This window comes from Nycticebus coucang, chromosome 5, assembly GCF_027406575.1.
Source record: "Nycticebus coucang isolate mNycCou1 chromosome 5, mNycCou1.pri, whole genome shotgun sequence".
NCBI classification, from domain to species: Eukaryota; Metazoa; Chordata; class Mammalia; order Primates; family Lorisidae; genus Nycticebus; species Nycticebus coucang.
In genome coordinates, this window is record NC_069784.1 from 102,758,232 (window position 1) to 102,781,109 (window position 22,878).

The following is a 22,878-nucleotide window of genomic DNA, read 5'->3' on the forward strand; positions in this document are numbered from 1 at the left end:
GTAACATTTCAGTATAGGGAAGTTCTTCATTTGAAATATAGCTATGCAGTCATAAGATTGGAACGCGATAGAGACATTTATCTAAATGTCTAAATGCCTAAATTGGAATGAAATATATTATGATTATGTCATATTTATATTAGTCACTTTAAATCATAGTTTACTATCCTGAGTTCAAAAGAAACTTACCAAGAAAAAATAACTTGAATTTTATTTTCCTTTGCTATACATTTTTTGTTTTTCATGATATGAAAGTGACTAATTACTGAGTTATTTCCCGCAAAGGCAACCTTGACACTTTTCCATATACAGATTACTTTTCCCTTAGGGTTTTTGTTTAACCAAATCAGACTTTTGTTTGATAAGTTAATTTCCAAACATTATAGGTAAAGTTACAATGTACAATGGCCTTGTTCTTATATGCAAAACTAATGATCATTTCTGTACTTTAGATCTCAAAGAATTAGAGAATCCAAAATTAAAATGGATTTTCATGGGGGAATAGGATGTCAAGAATCTAATTTTCTTTAATCAAGCCATATGAGCTTAGGGGATTCAAATATAAGATAAATTGAGATTATTAGGATGGAAATAGGCCTGTGCTTCTTGGGGACCATCAAAGAAGTCAGACTGATGTTTCACACAGTGAACACCTCGGTAGTGAACAGGACAAACCTTACAGGCGTCCCCAGAATGCATGCATTGTGGCTGATGGAATGAAGGTGGTCCAAGAAGATGACAGAAATGAGAAGCATGAATGAAGACTAAAAATCAAAGGTGTTCTTGGAGAAGAAGCCAAAAAAGTAGAAGCAGTGATCAAAGCCAGTAACAGATTAGGAAAATGTTTTTATGAGCTATAACTCAGACCTGAGTGTAGAAATCATACAGTGAACACTAGAGGAATTAAAATCTTTTCCTAAGTTGTGTGGTTGTGAATGTTATTTTTTAAGTTCAAAGACAGCCAGACATTCTGAGATATACAAAGTTCCAGGAGGGATATCTCTTGAGTCATATATTTCCTGAAACAAAATTTACGGAGAGGGAGGGATATTATTGTCAGAGACATGCCAAAGTCTAGGCCTGAAGAATAAAAAAGTCATTTTAAGAAAGAATTGGTGGGGGCTTCAGTGACGCAATCAGTTAGCACGCGGTACTTACATGAAAGAATTGGTGGTGAACATGGTAACTAATTAAACATAAAATTAAAAATACATAACCATTATAATTATGAATGTTAAAGGCACCACAATTCTTAAAACCCAAGATCTAACATCTTTCAATTATATAGTAATTAACTAGCTTTATAATTCTCAGGTTACCAAATATTGAGAAAGAGAAGTAGAAGGGAGAGCCAAGCGAGCAAGGATCCTCAGTGGGAGGTCAGGCTTTGCACATCCCAAGTATCACGCGCTGCAGACTCTCCAGCCCCGTAGCATTTGTTCATGTTTTATAGTCTGAAGCACCGGATCTCTTGTTTCCACATTCCTGAGACATAAAACAAATGGATCAATGAGGTAGAGAGAAGTTTCTGTTTCTCATGACTTGAAAACTTCTTAGCCTCCAGAAGAAATTCTGGCTCATTCTTGCCCCTCCATAGACTGTTGCTGTTTTTTCTCTCCTCAGCTCTATTTTGAACATTGTCACTGTAGACATTTTCAGCCACACAGTTTGCAAAACCTCAGAATATCAACAATGTGGTAAATTTTATTCTATAGAAATACATTCCAAAGGGAAAGATGGATTTATAATCCAGAATTTCAAGGTTACATTTCCTTAGAAATCCCAGTAGTCGGAGAATAGTTAACGTCTACAGGTAAGCAGCTCTGACACAAACACTCCTGAGTTGTCCTGGCTTTGGTTATACCAGCTTTGACCAAAGGGACCCTCTTTCCCTGACCTCACAGCCCCATTAACGCGCGTTTTCTTGTCATTGGCGGAACAGAAAGATATAGTCACTCAATCTGCTGTGTCTTAAGAAACCTATCTTGCTACATATGAGCTTGAGTTCAGAGTCTATTCCCGATATCACCATAGTGGTCTGCATAACACAGATGTCATTCCTTATTAATCTGACTTGTTCTAATGCTCATGATGAGTCCTAAATTAAATAAAGAAATGAAGTATCTACCCCCCGGGGATGCGCATCCGTATAGGTTCCTTTTGCTGTTCCTCAGGCCTTGTGTTGCTTCTCTCCCCTTCCTAGTGTCTTTCCCACCCTCCAAAATACTCCTTTTCAAAATGACTTTTTATTTTATTTTATTTTTTTTGTAGAGACAGAGTCTCACTTTATGGCCCTCGGTTAGAGTGCCGTGGCCTCACACAGCTCACAGCAACCTCCAACTCCTGGGCTTAAGCCTCCCGAGCAGCTGGGACTACAGGCGCCCGCCACAACGCCCGGCTATTTTTTGGTTGCAGTTTGGCCGGGGCTGGGTTTGAACCCGCCACCCTCGGCATATGGGGCCGGCGCCCTGCTCACTGAGCCACAGGCGCCGCCCTCAAAATGACTTTTTAAAAGAAAATGGTTCAAGGACCTAACTGGGCAAATTTATACTTTAGAAGAAAATACAGGAAATATAAAAGCCAGTTTCACAGGAATCAAACTGTCCATCGTCTCAGTCCATCCAGGCTGCGGTGACATGTACGGAATGAAATTGTCCTTTGTGGAGATGCTAAAATACAAAGTTCATGTAGAGTACACAGTTCATTCTTCCCTGACACATCTTTTTTTTTTTTTAATTGTAACAGCTTGCAATTTAGATTTTCCAGAGGTTCCCCTTCAAGTGCTAAATAACAGTCCTGGATACATTAATTACACTTTTTGTGTTCTCGAGCCAATAATTTGAGACGTGTGCATCACTGGTAGAGAATGTTATTTCTTGAAGCAAATATAAGTCCTATTTTGTCTTCAAAGACATTTATGACTATTTTTTGCTATTGAATTTTTAATCCACCTGCATTGATTTGAGAGTGACTTAAACTTTTCTCCAAATCTTAGCCAGTGTTTGATAATCCTTTAAGTTCCTTGAGCCCTTATTTGTACATTGCAGAATGCCCTTTCTAAATTGCTTTTCAAATGCTTAAGTAAGTCCTTGGAGTCGACAACATCCTCATTTTATACACACTGGGAAACCAACTCTGCTTAAGTAAAGTCACTTGCCAGGCTCACCTAGTGAGCAAGGGGCAGACCTAGAACTCTCATCCACATCTGTCTGATGCCAAAACCTCCCCTCTAACCTGAATTTATGTGATACTTATGGGAAAACCCAGCCTTTTCTCGCTGATTAATAACAGCTCTCTTATTTACACTGAAGTCTTGTTTTTTAGTCATGTCACCACAGTGTTTTGATTACTGTGGCTTTATCATGCGTTTTAACATCAATAGAGATGAGTAGAGTGTTCCTACCCTCTCTCACCTTTTAAAAGTATTTTTGGATAGTCTTATGTATTACGGAACAGTTTTATGAATTCTTAACATTTTTATGATAATTTTGGCTCTATAAGTAGAAAATTAATTTATGTGCTAATCACATTTTCATTTCTTTTTAGAATTTAAAACTCTTATCTATTGCTTTGACTAGAGATTTCAGAACAAAGATAGGTATAAACCATGAATTGACATTGGTAGTGTTACACTATTTAAAAAAATTTTCCTTCTAGTTTCTGATAAAAGGACTCATCTCAGTTTATACAATAATGCTTTAGTAGGAGAGCTTGCGGTTAATTTCTCAAGAGATCATTGACGTCAGAGTGGGTGCCAAGTACATTCACAGCCCAGTTGTTGCCTTGCAGCACTGTGCAGGGCCACTAAGCCTCCAATGAGTGGCAGGAATTCTCTCTCCATCCTGGGAGTTCCCAAACTGTCTCCATTATGTTTTGTAGTGTTTCTGCTTTTATCTCCACTACAGTGTTTCTTCTTTATGACCTTCAATACTTGGGGTGTGGCCTCACATCGCAGTAGGTTAGCCTCTGCTTTGTAATTCTGGGCAGTGACAGATAAACATGCCCAGAAGCCTTAAAAGCTTTGCTGGGGTGGGTGGTGCCTATGTAGCAGTAGGGCGTGGCCCCTACACCAGAGGAGGCAAGTTCAAACCAGCCCTGGCTAAAAGCTGCAAAAAAAAAAAACTTTGCTGGGATGGTTCTTAGGCACCTGCTTTCCTCAGCGGATAGAAGGTAAAGGAAGAGGGTGGAGCTGGTGCAGTGCGTTTCCTCTGCTCACCTGGGTATCTCTTGCAGCCTCCCCAGGCCTTAGTGCCCGCTGAGTTTAGGTAATTAACCAGCTATTGCAGACCTGGAAGTGACAACACAAGTCAGTCAGTTTTCATTTCTGTAACACAATGCTTTTGAGATGCCTGCTCTTTAGTGTTGCCTTGCTTGTTCACAAGCATCTTTCTAATGAATATCAAACAATAAATAAATTCTTTATCAGGTTAAGGAAGTTTACATTTAGTTTTTTTAGTTATATTTTCAAAAATTACAGTAATGGCTAATTTCATCTAATGATTTGGGGCATGTATCAAAGTGATCAGATGTGGTTTTTCTCCTTCACACAATTCATAATCTATCATGAATATTGTATCACTGCTGTATTTCTGGTATGAAACTGTTTGCTCACAGTTTATACCTCTTTTAACACAATTCAAATTGCTCTTATGTTGATGATAATAATAATAACATTTGTTATACAGTTACTCTGTGCCAGGCTCTGAAATTAATACTTTATTCATCATCTAATTTCCTCAACAACATTTTTGAGATAGTAATTCATTTTAGAGGTGATAATTGAGACTGACGCACAAAGATTTCAGAAGTAACTTACTTAACGTCACATAGCTGTGAAAATGTGTCAGCAATGCTATTGAACCCAGCTCGTTTTGCTCTAAGACAAATTGTAATCAGAAAGATGTTTGGTGACACAAAGGAGATGGCAGATGATCTGATTTTGTGAACAGGCTGTCATAGCCGAATGATTGGTTTCCAGTACAGGGCATACCCTCTCACTGGAAACATCTTCGTGTTCGTAAATCAAGGTACTCCTTTCTGAGAAAAATCTGATGAGGCACAATTTTTGCCTTTACGAATTTCTCTCATTGGATGCCATGGAAACAATTCTCCCTTCTTTAGATATCAGTGGTACTGTGCTGCTGGCCTCGTAAACCCCATTCAGAATTCCCAGTAGAGACAGATGGAGAGGAGAGAGTTGATTGCCCACGGGAGTCAGGGCAGGAGACACACACCCTCGGTAAGCACAAGCCCAGTGCAGAGTTGGCCTTGATATAATTTGAAAACCTGATAATTTTCAAAAGTTCTATTTGTGCTTGGTCAGGTAGGTGATAATAAGAGGGAGGAAAAGCTCTATAGCTTCTTTTCTGTTCTCCTTGTATCTGTAGAAATTATGGTTTCAAGATCTAGGTGTCTCTTTTGTTTCTGTTTTCCACCAGAATATGAAGTATGTCCAGTATCCACCCTGTCCCTGTTCTGTGACAGGAGTCAGATGCTCAGCTTTGAAGAACGTTGGTATTGACTCATTCTTACCGGTTTTTTCCCGGTCTGGAATATCTACTGAGTCCTGCATCCCTAACACCCCGCAGTACACTCACTGTCCACATCTGACATTACGACTGGAATCCTCAAAAATTCCCTCAGTGAATCTCAACCTCTTATCTTTTCTCAAAAATCTGTTCTCCATTTATGGTGGGGAGAATAATGGCTTCCCCATGAAGATGGCCATGTCTTAATTCTCACAGCCTGTTATGTTACATGGCAAAAGCAAATCAAGGTTGCCAACCTGCTGGCTGTGAGGAGATCTTCCTGGCTTATCAAGGTGGCCCAGTGTAATCACAAGAGTCCTTAAAAGTGCAAAAGGGTGATAGGAAAGAGGGGGCCAGACAAATGGCAGTGTGAGATGGACTTGGGAAGTGCTGTTGGCTCTACAGATGGAGGAAGGGCCTTGAGCCAAGGCAAGTAGCCAGCTTCCTGCAATTAGGAAAGACAAGGCAACCTACCCTCCCCCAGCACCTCTAGAAGGAAAGCAGTGAGACCCATGCATGACTGCTAATCTACAGAGTTATAAGACAATAAATCTGTGTTTATTTTTACTGTGAGCCACTAAATGTGTGGTCATTTGTTACAGCAGCAGTAGGAAACTAACTTATCACACTGTTCTCTCCTCCAGCATCTCCCTGTCCCCCACCCACAGCTGTTCTAGCTCTTCAGATGGCCCCTACTGTGGTGTATTGGCCTGCTTTATGCAGCTATCACCCTGGTGTTGAGACCCCACCTCTAGGTGAACCTTTATTGTTGTATAACTTTTTAATGTTCGCATTATTGAAACCTTATCTTTGCCATAGTAACTCCTCTAAGTTTCATCACCTTGGCAGGACATGGTGTCTGTAATCCTAACTCTCTGGGAGGCTGAGGCAGGTAGATGTCTGAGCTCAGGAGTTTGAGACCAGCCTGAGCAAGAGTGAGACCTTATTTCTACTAAAAACAGAAAAACTAGCTGGGCATTGTGGCGTGTACCTATAGTTCCAGCTGCTTGGGAGGCTGAGGCAAGAGGATCACTGAGCCCAAGAGTTTGAGGTTGATGTGATCTAGGATGTCATGGTACTCTACCCTGGGTGACAGTGTGAGACTCTGTCTCAAAAAAATGAATAAATTTCACCACCTCTTACTCCCCCAGGCCTGTCTTTACCTGTTATGCTTTAGTAGAGGACCTCACCCCTCCTTCACTGCTCTGGTTGACACCATCTGTCTTGAGCTCCCTCCACTTTCTGTAGCTCTCACTGACTTCCAGTTAGCCATTCCCAGGCTTGTATCTCTGGGCCTCTGTGTAGCATCTGACAGTGTCAAAAACACTTCCCTTTAAGATTTTTTCATGGCCTTGGGGATGTTACATTCCTTTCCTCATCTCTCTAATACCTTTCCTGCCCTTCTACTGCTGTAATTTTTTTGCCACTCCTTTAAACCTAAACCTTTCTTAGGTTCTGTTCTCAAATCTCAGACCTCCTCATAAGATTTACTCTCGTGGCAGTTGTGAACTTGTCCAGGACGTGAGAGATGACCAGTCCAAGGGATTCCTTCACACCCGGCCTCCAGGCCAGGCACCCTGCTGGATGTCCCCTTCTGTTAGTCCTGATGCAGAGAGGGGAGTCTTCTTCCCACACACCTCTATCTGTCCTCTTCTCACTGCAGGAGCCAAGAGCTTGTGTTCTGGGCCCTGGAGGTCTTCTCACGGGGCGGGGAGGGAGGTGGCAGAGCACCAAGATCACTCAGGTTTAAGTCAGGCAAGTTCCACACAAGTTCCCCATTCCAGCTCCCTCAAGACTTATGCAGTGTGAAGTGCTCTAGGCTGAAGGGCTGTGTTTCATTCCTCTGGGGCTTTTTTCGTTTTTGTCACAGGTACTTCCTTATTGGACTGGGATACAGTCCATACAGCCAGAGTGGCTTCTGAGGAGCACTTGGCCAAATTTCCCTTCTTGGCAGTAGATACTTGTATATCATTTGCCTAAGCTTCCTGGGCACAGGGAGGGCCAGGGTCTGGGTAGGTATAAAGGTGTAGAAGTGGTGTCACTGCAAGACAGTGGCACCCTTGGGGATGGTCATGGGTCCTCACCTAAAACACGAGAGGTGGAGCCCCATCCTGAAGCCCAGCAGAATGGTGCTTTCCCGCGGCAGCTCCTGTGTCTTCCTGGCTCTATCTAGAGCCAGGAACCTTTCCAGGGCTTTGTGGACTATGTGCGGCAGAACCTGTCTTGGTAAGACATTCAGAACTTTGCATGTTGAGATATATAATTGATCATCTTTACAACTCACTGCATAAAGTATTTATATTTAGCAATATAAAACTCAACTTTGGGCTATCCTGATGTTAAAGTCAATTAAATTAGATCCTTATAATTTGCCAGTTACTCCTCTACTTTCTATATTGAGCTGACTGAAACATAGTGTTTGGGCTGTGGCTTTGACACTGCATATGATTTGCCCAGCGCGATGTTACATTGGTGAAAAGTATTTTCTACGGCCAAACATATCAGGCTCACTGATGTATACCTGGAAGTTATTTCAACCAGATATATCAGGTATCATATTAAGGTACAGGACATTCAAAGATAGGTACATTATGGTCATTACCTCCAGGACCTCAAAACCTTAGACTCTGAAGGTTCTAGAAGGGAAGGTTTTTTTGTTTCTTTTAGTAATATCACATGCTTGACCTTTTTCGAGCCTACTCAGTTGCACCAATGAAAGGTAATTTAATTTTTGTACTAATTCCAGCATTCATAGTTAAGTTTGTCCTGAAAGGTTCAGTCAGCACACGTTTTTTCCCCCCAGCTGGATAAGATGGAAGCTCCCACATATTGGTGGCTGAAAGTAATGTTCCCCACTGAGACCAGAGATACCGACAAACAGCATGTGGAAGGGTGTGTACCAGACGCTGCACAGCAGTAAAGAAGGAAGCATCTTAGGCTTTCTAACAGGAAGTAGCTTAAAAGAATATAAACGGGCTACTCTGAAAGCCAGAGGCTCTAAAGCGACAGCTGTTTATGAAGACCGTGAGGAGGGCAGAAATATGCCAAGAAAGTAGAGCTGAGATATTAAAAGGAGTGAATAGCATTTAACCTTATGCCAACAGGAATTGTGGAAGGCTGTGTCTAGGACTGTTAGCCTGGGGTATTCATCTTCCATGTGATCAAAGCAAAAGCAAACAATTAAAATATTTCAGATTGTTTAGAAGGAAAAAAGGGAGACTTTTGTTAACATTTTATTTCTTACCTGCCAAGAACTATTCGAATTAGTTTTTACTGATTTGTAAAATATTGTGATTGGGGTTTTTGAATAAGCTATGTAGAATCTCCTTCTCTGGAGTCATTAGTCCCATCTTTCTCAAGTAATTTAGATTGGGCCATCTACAAGTAGAGAGATCATTTTTTTTTTTTTTTTTTAGACTAGAGGTGGTTTTTATGGTCTTTTTGGTTATACAAATGGATCTGATTTGAACATATAGATGACTAGAACAGAATTCTAAGGGTAGCTCTGATTTAAATTTATTTTTTCTTCTTGGTTTTCAATTTTAAGTTATAGAAAGGAAATATTGGAAAGTCAGACAAGTCTTATGGAATTAACTTTGATTTTCATGTTTCTGTGCTACTTTTCAGTTTTCATCTACTATGCCCATCTTTGTTATGTAAATGAATGATAATCATTGATAACATTCTTTTTTTCTTTTCTTTTTATTAAATGATAGCTATTTTATTAAATAATGCAATCATGAGGTACAATGTGCTGGTTTTATATACAGTTTGAAATATTTTCATCAAACTAGTTAACGTAGCCTTCATGGCATTTTCTTAGTTAATGTGATCAGACTTTTATATTCTACATTTAGTAAATTTCACCCGTACCATTCTTAGATGCACCGTAGCACATTGATAACATTTTGATAACATTCAACATTTTGATAACATATCAACATTCTTGATAACATTTCTGGGTGTTTATGTATGTATGTTTGCAGGAGCTCAGATGAAGAGAGCTGAGTTGATCATGGCATATCATCAGTGGGGCTTCTTGTTAGGTATTCATTAATGCCCTTTTTTCATTCCTCACTTCCATTTCTCTCCCCGTTTCACACATTCTATTGTGTTCCATGTGTGTAGGCTTTTCCGTACCCTTAAACAATATTTGTGATTGTTGTCTGTCCATCTGTTTTAAATGTACATAAATGCTGTACATTTAAATTTAAAATTCTGTATTTCCCCGTCTGTTTCTCTTGATGTAAATTTGTTGTGTATACTTCTGGCTTTTAAATTGTTTTTATTTTCAGTTACTGTCTGGAACCTCAGAGTTTATCTACCACATTTTTCTTGCCTTTTAGCTCCCCACTGCCACAGATAACATTGTGATAAATATCCTCAGGCGGGTCAAGTATATATATTGGGAGAAGATATATATCTGTGGGTTAAACTACTGGGTCATGTGAACTATATATACTTAAGTCTCTGGAATGACCGAACGAGTGTACATTCCCGGTAGCAGTTCACATTTCTGTCATCATTAGGGTTATGCAGTTTTCTGATTGTACCAGGCTAATAGGTATAAAATGAACACATGGTTTTAATTTGCATTTCTCAGATCACCTACAAGCCAGAGCATCTTTTCATGATTAATTCAATTTTATATTGTCACTTAAAATTTTTATCTATTGCCATGTATTTTCATGGGTTTTGATATGTAGATTAATATAATGAAATGTATTTAATTATAGCATTTAGGATGAATCATATGTAGCTGCCAAATGCCAATGGCCATTTCTGACCTAAAAAAAAAAAGAAAAGTTAAAATCTATGGTCCCGCTTATTATATTGCTGGACATATACAGGTCTTTCTAAGTTTTCATTGCAAGTATTATAAATATTATAATAATCCTATGCTGTGTCATGTAGCATTTTTTTTCTTTTGAATTTACCCTTAAGATAAATTTCTAGGAGAAGGATTACTGAGTTGGAGAATGAACATTTTTATGGCTAATACTACATATTGTCAAATTTCTTTCTAAAAAGGCTGTACTGGTTTTCATTATGCATCATTTATATCATGACTATATTGGTTTTACTATTAACTTCATAAACATTGTCTTTTAAACTATTAATAACTATAAAAGTGACCTCATTTTTACTCAGTTATAGATAATATTAGTCATTTATCCAGGTGTCCATTGATGGGTAGTGTGCCTCTGTGAATGTGGTCTGTTGTGACCTGGGCTCGTTTCTCTATTACTGTCTTAATTAGTTGATTTGAAATTGGATTTTCATATACTACAGATTTGTTTTGTCTTCACTTCTTGAAAATGAAATTATTCATTGACATCAATTTATTCTTCAGATGACAATCAAAACAAAACACATGATAAAAAAGAGAAGAAGATGGTGGTTCAGAAGCCCCATGGTACCATGGAATACACAGTAAGTATAAGCAAGGTGCATGGACATCAGTAACACTGCTAGGGTTATGTAAGGTTTATCCTGACACCTTCTGCCTCGTGGCTTCTCTACTTATTTACCCACTAAATAGTATGAAGTTTCTTCAGATAAATTCTGAGTCATTTCTTTTCCCTTCGTATTTTCTCCCCTGGCAATCTCGTGTCACCCAGTGGCTTGAGAATGTGAGGTGAGTGATATGCCTACAGCATCTGCCCACCCTATTGATCACCAATGCTGCATAGGCCAATCTGACTGACCAGGCAAGTGACCCCTTCCTCTCTTATTGCTCCCTGTGTATGCCCGGAAGCTGTGATGAAGGGGATGACCTTCCACAAGACAGGAGGACTCTTCTTCAGTTAAGAGTATTCTAGAACTGTGATCCCCTGCTAGAACTTCCAAACAAACCTATGATTTATCTTTTATATGACAGTGAGTACCAGTTTTAGGTGTCCATCCCAGACACCTTTTCTGAGTTCACTTGACTATTCAACACGTTCACTTAGTCCTCCATGCCTGGTCCTTTTTCAAGAAGTATTGGCTTCATCATCCATGCAACCTACAACCTTATTCCTTATTCTCAGCATCTTTTTTCCTTGACTCACCATGTTCATTCCTACCTTCTGCGACTATCCAGCAAGTCTAGACCAGATCCCTTTTTTTTTATTCTCACAGAATCAGTATTCCTTGATATAATTTATCTCAATTTCACATTATTGTTTCATTAGTGTGATTGTTATTTTAATGTATATCTAGTGCCCTGATTTGTATGCCTGTGGAGAGACCATATACCTGCTTGTTTACATCCTATTCCTTGCACCTTGAAGGGTGTTGGCTTCTGCATTGTTGAATCAATAGATGAATGGTGCTATGCATGTTTGCATCACTGCAGCGCCACACAGTGTGTCAGCTCTCCTCTCTCACTGCACCACAAGCTCCTGGAGCCAAGAGCTGTATCTTATGTATCCTAGCCTTGGCACAGGGTGGGCACTCAGTTATAGATCTATTTTGATTCACTGTGAAGTAGCACCGTTGATGAGTGTTCTCTTTGACTTCCAAGAAGAAACAGAGTGCTGTTGTCATTACCTAGTTATGTTTTCCCAACATGTACTTGTTTTATGTTCGTTATTTGTGCACCATGAGGTGCACCTGTTTTATGCTCATTATTTGTGCTCTGCATGAGGTGAGCAGCCAGGTCTGATCCTTCCCTGGTGTTTCCTTTGGATCTTCTCCAAGCCTCTACAGAGTCACCTGGAAGAGCCTGGCCTAGGCATGCTCTGTGATCATCTCTAGGGTTTGTTCAGGAGCACATAGGCCCATTCATTTCAGAAAGGATTCGGGGTGATTATATTTTACATTACGACTGTCTAAAACGTCACTGATAAGGCACTGTACTGAGTGCCTTTTCTCGAAATAAGCACTTGAGAAATATTGGATTAAATTATTGTTAAGAACAATATTAATTCTAGAGCCATAATCCTTGAGATCTGTGTGTATTCATTCACCAGTACAATTCACAAGCCCCTCTAAAGAATTGAGAAGCACCATTTGCTAGAAGTTGTTTCACATAGTATATACTCCTCAATAAAATGCAGTGGACGTAAAAATCAGCCTCCAAATTAGTAAACATAAGTAGGGATTAAGTCGGTATGGCAGCCATGCCTAACTATTTGAATTATGTGTTATGGAGAGATTTGTTTTATTTGGAAACTTATTTTTATACTTTCCTTGGTAATAAAAGGTAACTCATGTAACTTTGGGTATAGAGAACCTGCTAGCACTTACTGGATTATTTATAATGCTCCTGAGCTATGGAGGTTCAACCATTCTGGTTTCAAGCATTCGAAGATACCAGCATCCCTCTCAGGGTCCGTGGCCTAATTCTCTCCCTCTCTCTCTCTCTCTCTCTCTCTCTCTCCCTCTCTCCACACACACACACACATACATATTTATTTATTTATTTATGTGTTATCCTCATGTAATAACTGAAATTGTTAAAGTTTTTCTCCTTCCCTGAACTCCCTGTACATGGTATCTTTTACAAGCTTTACTCATAACAATATAAAATAAATTAATTGATGACTTACCATAAAGTAAGTGCTATAAAGCACATATTATGATGAGCTCTGTTTCATCACAGAGAAGTTAGCTGTGTTGGAAACACCGGGAAGTTAAGCAAATGGCCCGAGGTCATACAGATAGCAAGTAGGAGATCTGGATTTCACTTCCAGCCGTCTAGTTCTAGAGTCTGGATTCTCAATCTTGTCCTGACTCCAAACCCTGAAAATCTATAGGTTTTAATGTATTATATAAATATCTAATATAGTATTAGAAAAAAAATGTTTTAACTTTTTGGTTTGTTTTTAGTAGAAATGATTGTGTTAGGCTATAGGTATAGGCTTAGGGTATCCTGTCCTCTCATAGGGGCATATGCTATTACTTAAATTTTAAGTGGTTTTAAAATATATATATTTATATCCTAACTTCTTCTAAAAAGTTTCTCAGGCTGTTTCAGAGTAAACTGTAACTATAAACTTAGATCAGTCTGAAGCAGTTCATCTGGTAGATGGGCTTTTGGTACCGAGGGCAGGGATGGGTTTAATTCTGCCCAGTTTAATGGGTTAAATTGAGATGCTTCTCCATCTCAGTTTTTTCACCAGTCCACACCTTCCTTTGGCTTCCTCAAACTTCTGTGTAATTCAAGGCTCACCTGGTAGAGCTGGTTCTGATTGCAGAGTCAGCCAGCAGACTTGACCCAAGGCTACAGACGGGACCTTCTCAGTGACCTTGATCAGAGTCACCTCCCATTGACAACGCCATCTGGTGACTCTGGACAGGCACATCCTGGGACGTTGACAAGACCACAGGAAGGCAATTTCTTTCTGAGTGGAGCTATTTTACTGTGAAGTTTCTCATCTCCTCACTGTCCTCTCTTCCCCCTCCACCTGTCCTATAGAAGAAAAGAAAAGTTTACACGTGGAACAAAAGTCACAAGTTTTATAGACTTGGAGAATAACACTAATTTGGCTGCCTGTGGAAAGTTATCATTTTAATGACAGTGAACCATTACTGGTAGCTAATCTGAGTTTCTGTCCGATTTCCTTGCTTGCCATAGTATTCATGTGCCAACTACTCCAGTGCCCTCTGTGTTTAGGCACTGCACTGAGCACAGGGAAAAACAGCTGTTAACAGGCCGCCGGCCAGCAGCTTATATCGCAGTGGTGACACAGACAAATGACAGAAAATTGTAAGAGAGGAGGTCACCCCACTTCCCCAATTGTGTGTGTGTGTTCTTTCTTTTCTTCTTGAAATTTTGTATTTCACTTCTTGGATCTCTACCCCCTACACCTAGGTTGTTTCTGAATAAAATTATAAATCTATTCGTGGACAGCAAAATGCAAAGATGACGGAGCCCAGGAATGAATTGGATTTAAGAGTTTGCTTTTATGTGATTTTATTAAGAATTGAGAATGTATCCACTCATTTTCATGGTCTATCTGTATGAAACTATTACTTTTTCATTTACTCATGTTATGAATAGATTAATGTTATCTATAAAAAGGACTTCTTTTTTGGCTTTATATATTGACTCTTATTTATTTGACTATTCTAGGCGGGAAGCCAGGATACCCTAAACTCCATAGCACTGAAGTTTAACATCACTCCCAATAAATTAGTGGAACTGAATAAACTCTTTACACATACTATTGTTCCAGGCCAGGTAATTATTTTCTTGTTGACTATGACTTTCATGTGTACCTTTTACTGCCATTTTTAATGCCTCACTATTAATGTCACAGGACTATCTCCAATCTTTTCTCTCTTTTAGATCCAAGAATTGTGAAAGTATCCCAACACTTACAAACTGGTTCAGGGACGAATACATTGCAAATGATTAATGCAGCTTGTTATATCTATTGTTAGTTTATGTAATAGGTGTTTCATAGGGCATCAAGAGATTTGTAAATTAATGTGACTCTTTTTTTTTCCTGTTGAATATAACAGATATTCTCAGACTGTTTAATTCAGAATTGCAAATTTCAACTTAATCTATCCCTTCCGGGTAATTGTAGCCATGACTTTATTTTAATTTGGGCAGAACTTTTGAGGGTTTTTTGGTCTTAGTTTAACACCATAACAAGAATGGTCATCCTGGTCAGAGACAGAGGAATTTAACAGGACTGTCCATAAAAAGCCACCCTCATTTTTTTCCAGGTTTTTAGTACAGTCACACTGCATAGCAACAGTTTGATTAATGGTGGACTACATATACAACAATGATCCCATAAGATTATACTATTGTATTTTAACTGTACCTTTTCAATGTTTAGTTACACAAAGACGTACCATTGTATTACACTTGTCTGCAATATTCAGTCTGGTAACGTGCTGTATAGGTTTATAGTCTAGGAGCAGTAAGTTGTGGCATATGGCCTAGCTGTATAGAGGCTGTTGTCTTAGTACACAAGATGGTGCTCAAATAACAACAAAATCACCTAACTATAAATCTCAGAATGTATCCCCCTGGTAAAGTGATACATGACTATACTTTGTTTGTTAGGCTGCATGAATTTGACAGATTGTATAATTGTGCCACTCTAGGTTAATCCAGTAAAATTTTTTTTAATTCCGGGTGGTGCCTGTGGCCCAGTGAGTGGGGTGCTGGCTCCATATACTGAGGGTGGCGGGTTCGAATCCAGCCCCGGCCAAACTGCAACAATAAAAAAATTAATTCCTTCTATGTGATAAGATATTCTCGTATCTCCGCTTTTAAACTACAGTCAGGCAATAAATTTAAATGGTTCAGTTATGGAAGGAGTTAAGCTGAGGCCAAGTCTCCAGTCCCATCCATTGAAGTACTTTGTTGCCATGAGCACATTTGAGTTCCCTTGTGTTAACTTACTAGGGCATCTCCATGGATCTCGGTATTATAGCGACATTTAATTCTTTCAGAATAGATAATGCTGCTTTGAAGCACAATTTCATTCAGGCAATGATGATATTATTCTTTGCATTTTTTCAAGGGCAGCACATGAAGGCAACAGGGTCACAAGTTGGCCAGTTTGTACTGTAGTGTTTTTGGTATTTATATTCTTGTCCAAAGGAGAAATTAGTATACTGCCAGCACCAGGTAATGTGTGTGTGGGGACGGGGGGAGATCTGCATTAGAACTTCTCAAAAATTAATAAATTTTCATCTCTAGGATAACTAACAATTTAATCTCTTTCATTGTTGGTGTAGGCTTAAATTTACTAATTAAAGGCAAAAGACTATAGTCACTGGAATATAGTAAAATAACTGAGGATGATTCTTTATGTTATACCCATAAAAAAAATAGTTGATTGATACTAGCTTAAGGTCCAATAGCTGGTAGAAGTATAAGGACTATTTTAATACACCTACTGTAATGGTAAAAATACTAAGAAAAGGAGCCCCAAAGCTTTATTTACATTGGTTTTGTTTTAGCTACATGACTTGGGCAGGTCACTTCCTATTTTGTATCTCCATTTCCTAACCTCTGAAATTAGAGGTTGGACCATATATTTTTTTTTTGGGGGGGGGGGTTTCTTCATTTTTTCAAATTAATGTGAGGGTGCAATATTTTAGGCTCACTTCCAGGGTAAAGTTCCATTTGTAGAAGAGCCCCTCACCAGGGGGCGTGTTATACACCCTCATAATGTGCACATCAGGCGAGCTCCCACCTCCTGCCCTCCTTCCTTCTGCCAGATGTCCTCTGCCTGCCCCCTCTCGCTTCCCTCTACCCCTGAACTGGTCTATATTAGCGTTTTATTGTTCTTTCGAGCATGTAATTGTTTATATATTGATTTCATATTAGTATGGAGTATATTGAATATTTATTTTTCCATTCCTGGCAGTACTTTGCTAAGAAGAATGTATTTCACCTCCATCCAGGTAAATGTAAAAGATGTAAAGTCTCCATCTTTCCTAATGGCTGAATAATATTCCATGGTATTATCTTAGATGTCCCCTTAGCCTTTATTGTGGTGTCAGCCCTTATAGAATTAGATAACTGTGTGCTGTTAGCTGTCCTGGAACCCATCTATACTCATGACTTTTGCTGGCAAAGATAAAGAATTAAGAAGAGGGAAATAGGTTGAGGGACTTTCAGAAACTGCAGATGACCTTTTGAGTTCAAGGATTTTAAAATACTATATTTTGGTATGTAGAGGGGTGGGTGTCGCTCTCATCTCAGCAGATCTGATAAATCAAAAACAGTTTGATCTTCTCTGGCTTCAAAAATGTGAGACTCACCCTTCTGGAGGCTGAGTTGATGATCACCTTAAGATAGAAAATAAAACTGGTCTGGTTGAGTCAGTGCCCTCATATGAGAGTGATTTGAGGAGGAGGTTACCTGAGAGTTTATCAAACTACAATCTAATTCTAGACTTTTTGTTACTTCAGAAAAAAAAAAACAAGAGCAGACACACTTGAAGTAAATAATTGAGGCATAAAATGTTCTTCAGAAGGTCCTGAGTTTGGCTGTTAATTCTTAATACTTACATCACATGTGAGGGCATATATAAAAAATGTACTTTTACAAAAAAAAAAAAAAATGTACTTTTACAAGTAGTTTATCTTGAGCACACTCAAGAATTACACTGTGGTTAGTACTTTAACATGTTTTTGTGTTCATAGGTTACCTTGGCTACAGATGCTTAAAATTTTTTTCTGGGCTAAAATGACAGCTTTGCTTTATAATAAGGAATTTTAGGACCTCAGAACCATATATGCTGGTGTTGGAGGAGGCCCAGAATAGTTTTCCGAAGGCAGGAGGAAACCTTCACCCTACCCATGATCCAGGCCCACTTCCAGGCTGAGGTAGCCCATGTTCTCCACTCACCTCTGTTGCAATGCAGAGAGCCATTTAAGTAAGGGAGCATCCCTTAGATGCAGCATTTGCAATGTGTCAGACCACAGAATCTCAATCTGTGTTGGCTAATATTTTTCAGGAGTTCACGTGCAAAAGAAATACTTATTAATGAAGAATTGCTTGGGGAAATGCTGTCTATTCATTCTTCCACTTTAGCCATGTAAGATAAGTAAGAGCTACATATCAGGGCAGCGCCTGTGGCTCAGTGGGTAGGGCACTGGCCCCATATACTAGGGGTGGCGGGTTCAAACCCGGCCCCAGCCAAACTGCAGCAACAACAACAACAAAAAAAGCAATAGCCAGGCATTGTGGCGGGTACCTGTAGTCCCAGCTACTCGGGAGGCTGAGGCAAGAAAATCACCTAAGCCCAAGAGCTAGAGGTTGCTGTGAGCTGTGACGCCACGGCATTCTACCTCAGGTGACAAAGTGAGATTCTGTCTCAAAAGAAAAAAGCTACATATTAAAATTTATATTATCACATAATATTAGTCCTTTGTAAATTGTTTTTACAGAACTCTAAACTTTGACATTTGCCATTGACCTGTATTAAGGATGTTATAAAGAATAGTCCTCCAAAACTGGTTGTTGTTTTTACTGTTAAGTATGTCATGAAGGACAAATAGTTCAATGAGATTTCATGGGAGGATACTTGTACTTATGAATATTTGGTTTCTTCTTAACTTACAGACATTGAGTGCTCCTAAAGTTGATTTCCATATCTTTGCATTTATCATATAGAAACTCAAGGCCAATTTTAGGGCCCACTTCCCAGTGTGTGTTTAGTAATTTTGGAGGACTTAATTTTGGTTGTAATCGGTCCTAATCTTACATCCTCTTGACTTTGATTTCCCCACCTTTGTCTTAATGTGTCTTTTATTGTCTCAATTTTTTTCTGGATTAAAATGACATTTAAATAACGTTGAAACAGAAATGTGGCTGAAAGGATGGGAGATAGTAAATAATACTGATCAGTGACCAGTTATATGATTAGCTCTGAATTCTGTCTAATATAATTAAAGGTCATCAATTTAAGATTACATTTAATATATGCTAGAATGTAGCATGTCTAATTAAAGGAGTGTTGAATGACAGATTTATGACATTTCTAGAACCAGCATATTTTCCAGAAGAATGGTTATTTTGTACATTGAGGGGGTTATTATTTATGTATGCATTTATTTATTTGGAGCCTGGCTCTGTCACCCCAGCTATAGTGCAGTGACATCATCATAGCTCCCTGCAATCTCAAACTCCTAGGCTCAAACAATCCCCCTGTGTCAGTCTTCCTATAGACATGTGCCACAACACACAGCTAATTTTTCTGTTTTCTGTAGAGACTGGGTATCTCTCTATGTTGCCATAGCTGGTCTTGAAATGCTGGCCTCAAGTGATCTGCCCACCTCTGCCTCCCAAGAGTGCTGGAATAAAAAGCATGCGCCACTGCTCCTGACCTGTTTTTATTTTTAAATAACCCAGACAGTGATAGAAGAGAAAGCACTAGGATTATTGTATTGATGTTAGTTTGTACAGTTTGTTGTATAAGGACCTTACTACTTCAGAGCTCAGAGCCTGCTAAGAGTTAGCAAACCCGGATTAATTCCATTTCTACCTGGCACAGGTATTATGTTATCTCGTCTCCATTTGTTTATTGTTAGTCCCCTTGCATGGAGGGTTCTCCCACTCTCCAGTCTTATTTCTACTTAATCTTCAAGGCTTCACTGGACCCCACTTGCTTCCTGTGTCCTGCCCAGACAACTCATCCACCTTGCTCTCCCCTTTTCTGAGCTTCCACAGTGTCCACAGATGTGTTCCATAACCTTCACACTGCACACATTCAGGTGGCCAAGCTTTATTACATGGATTAGTCTAGAAGACCCCAAGTTGCTTATGAGTTCTGTGAAAGCCAACTGAGTTTTAGTCATGCACTGAAATGGGCAGAGCATGGCTTCACTGAACACTAGGTAGTGATTTGTCTGATTCTTGGGACTTCTTCATGTGTTCTTTGCCTTTCTCAGGTCCTTTTTGTGCCAGATGCCAACTATCCTTCCAGTACCTTAAGGCTGTCATCGTCCAGTCCTGGTGCTACTGTCTCTCCCTCATCGTCAGATGCCGAATATGACAAACTGCCTGTACGTACGTCATCCACTTCACACACGGAAGTTCATTTTTATCAGAGAAATTTTTTGTGGGTTGTAAAATTTAATGTGTTATTTTTTATAAGAGTACATCTAAAATTCTCTCTAAAGGGTTAGGGATAGGTAACTGTAGAATGAAATGCATCTTTTCCAAGAGAAACATGTTCATTTTTAAGATCTCAAAGGCAAAAATGCATACCTTTTAAAAGTATGAGGTTAAATTTCCAATGAAATTAGTAAAATAGTTTATTTGTAGACCATTTTTTTTTTTTTTTTTTTTCTGTTTGTTTGTTTTTGAGATAGTCTCACTATGTCACCCTGGGTAGAGTGCCATGGCATCATAGCTCACAATAACCTCAAACTCTTGGGCTTAAGTGATTCTCTTGCCTCAGCCTTACAAGTAGCTGAGACTACAGGCGCCTACCACAACACCCAGCTATTTTGTTGTTGTTGTTGTTATTGGTGTTTAACAGGCCGAGCCAAGTTCGAACCCACCAGTTCTGCTGTATGTGGCTGGCGCCCTTATCATTGAGCTACACCGAGCCAGACCTCCTTTTTTTTTTTTAAAAGGGAATTTGTATTATGAGTCTAATATGAATATTTTATTGAGCTTATTTTCCAAAGACATTTTGTTAAGCCAGTTTCATGAGTTTACACATATGCTGTTGGCTTTTTTTTTAAATGTTAGTTTGATTGGATACCTATCGAAATATTTGTGGCATTTCTTAAGGGAAAAGGTGTACTTGCCTTTTTTTATGTTCAATTTAAATAGAAATAGTATTCTTGTAGGGAATTTATGTGGCTTGACTTCTATATAGAATTTGTTCTGAAAAATTTTAATTTTGGAAATTTTTGTTTTTGCAAGGATGCTGACTTAGCACGAAAGGCCTTGAAACCCATCGAAAGAGTCTTATCATCTACTTCTGAAGAAGATGAGCCAGGTGTGGTGAAATTTTTAAAAATGAACTGTCGATACTTCACTGATGGAAAGGTATGCAGTTATGCAACTTGTTTCCTTTTCTTGAAATCTGTGGAAAACTGAGTCTGCAAATTATTGGAATGGAGGCTACCTTAAAATATCTGCCACAAAATTTCAGTTTCAGATTTGACAAATGCCTGTTAGTTTTTTATCACTTTGTCTTTCAGTTGTTGGCCTGTGGAATTGTTAGGGAGACATTAGAGTATGTATTTAATACAAACGCTGGAGTGAGATGCACTGAGTTTACATTCCAGCTGTACCACTCACTAACTCAGAGCATGGGCAAGGTATTTAAACTGCCTAAGCTTCCATTTCCTTCATCTATAACGATGGTTCTCAACCTTCCTAATGCTGCAGCCCTTTAATGCAGTTCCTGTGGGTCATGACCCACAGGTTGAGAACCGCTGATCTATAACATAGGAACAATTAAAAAATTAGGTAACAGTACAATAATTAAAAGAGATAATTCATGCAAAGAGTTTTGCATCTAAACTGGAAAATGGTAAACTCTTAGCCTGTGTTTGCTGGTGACAGTGCTAGTATTAGTGTCTGCTATGTCATGTTTTTAGTTTTTTGTTTGTTTGTTTTTTACAAAGCACAAATCCAGCTTTTAGTGAGCCTCTGAAGAAAGGGCTAGGTTGGTGTCAAATGAATTCCTGTGGTCATTTCAGAGACTTCTGTCAGGTTTCAAATAGAGCAGAAACTCTGTACTTCACACTTGATGACCTCCCTACGTTGCCCACTTCCTTAAGTTGACCTAATTTTCATAGACCAGACATGCGCCACATGCATCTATCAGTATGGTAGACCTAGTTCCTTAGTTGATCACCTCCGTGTGTTGACCTATTTGTTACAGTCCCTTGGGTGGTCAATTTACAGAGGTTCTAGTGCAATAGGAAAATATGTATTGATGTACATTGAAACTTTTGCAAATAATAACAAGTAATGGTTGAAATACAAAACTTTTTTTAAAAGACATATCATACAAGTCACTCATTTAAAGTTTACAATCCAATGGTTTTAGTTTGGTTCACAGAGATGTCAAACCATCAGTGACCTCAGTCAATTTTAGAAAATTCTCATCCCCCCAAAAAGAAACTCTATAACCATTAGCAGTCATTCATTTTCCATTTCTCTCCCCTTACCACAGCTTACCCTCTCCAAGACCCCCATGCCAGCCACAGACAGTCACATAGCTATTTCATGTATCTATGTATTTGCCTATTCTGGACATTTTTTTTATTCTTCTTATCTAACTATAATTACATAATCACTAACCAATATCTCCCATCTCCTGCTTCCTCCTAACCCCCCATTGCTCTGGTAGCCGCCATTCTACTCTCTCCTTATATGAGATCAACTTTTTAAAATTCCACAAGTGAGATCATACAGTATTTGTCTTTCTGCACCTGGTTTATTTCACTTAACATAAAGTTCTCTAGGTTCATCTATGTTGTTGCAAATGACAGGATTTCTTTTTTTAATGGGTTAATAGTACTCTGCTGTGTACATATTTCCCATTTTCTTTATGCGTTTATCCGTTGATGCACACTTAGGTTGATTCCACATCCTTGCCATTATGAATAATGCTGCAATAAACGTGAGAGTGCAGATTATCTCTTCCACATACTGATTTCATTTCCTTTGGATACATCCAGTAATGAGGTTACTGGATGTACAAAACTTTTCACAAAGATGATCACTAGAGTCATTAAAAGTACCAAAATAAGTTATCCACGTTAAGGAGTCATTTTATCCCACTGTCCATGGTAGATAACATCCCTGTGGCCATTAAGGTCTGTAACATAATCTGATAAAGCTCCAGACCTTTAAGATCCCACTAAGCTACTGCTTCATGCTTTTTCTTTCCATAGATGAGCTATATTCAGTTTGGCT

The 22,878-nt window shown here is 38.9% G+C and overlaps 1 protein-coding gene across 3 annotated transcripts in view; it reads left to right on the top strand.

Moving 5' to 3' along the window:
• NCOA7 (nuclear receptor coactivator 7) overlaps positions 1-22,878 on the top strand; it is a 151,746-nt gene that overhangs the window by 68,028 nt on the left and 60,840 nt on the right. For all 3 annotated transcript variants that reach the window (XM_053591526.1, XM_053591525.1, XM_053591527.1), the window contains exons 4-7: positions 10,882-10,961; positions 14,590-14,697; positions 19,884-19,997; positions 20,869-20,994. In XM_053591526.1, coding sequence (XP_053447501.1) covers positions 10,882-10,961; positions 14,590-14,697; positions 19,884-19,997; positions 20,869-20,994 — 428 coding nt within the window. The remainder of the gene's footprint in view (positions 1-10,881; positions 10,962-14,589; positions 14,698-19,883; positions 19,998-20,868; positions 20,995-22,878) is intronic.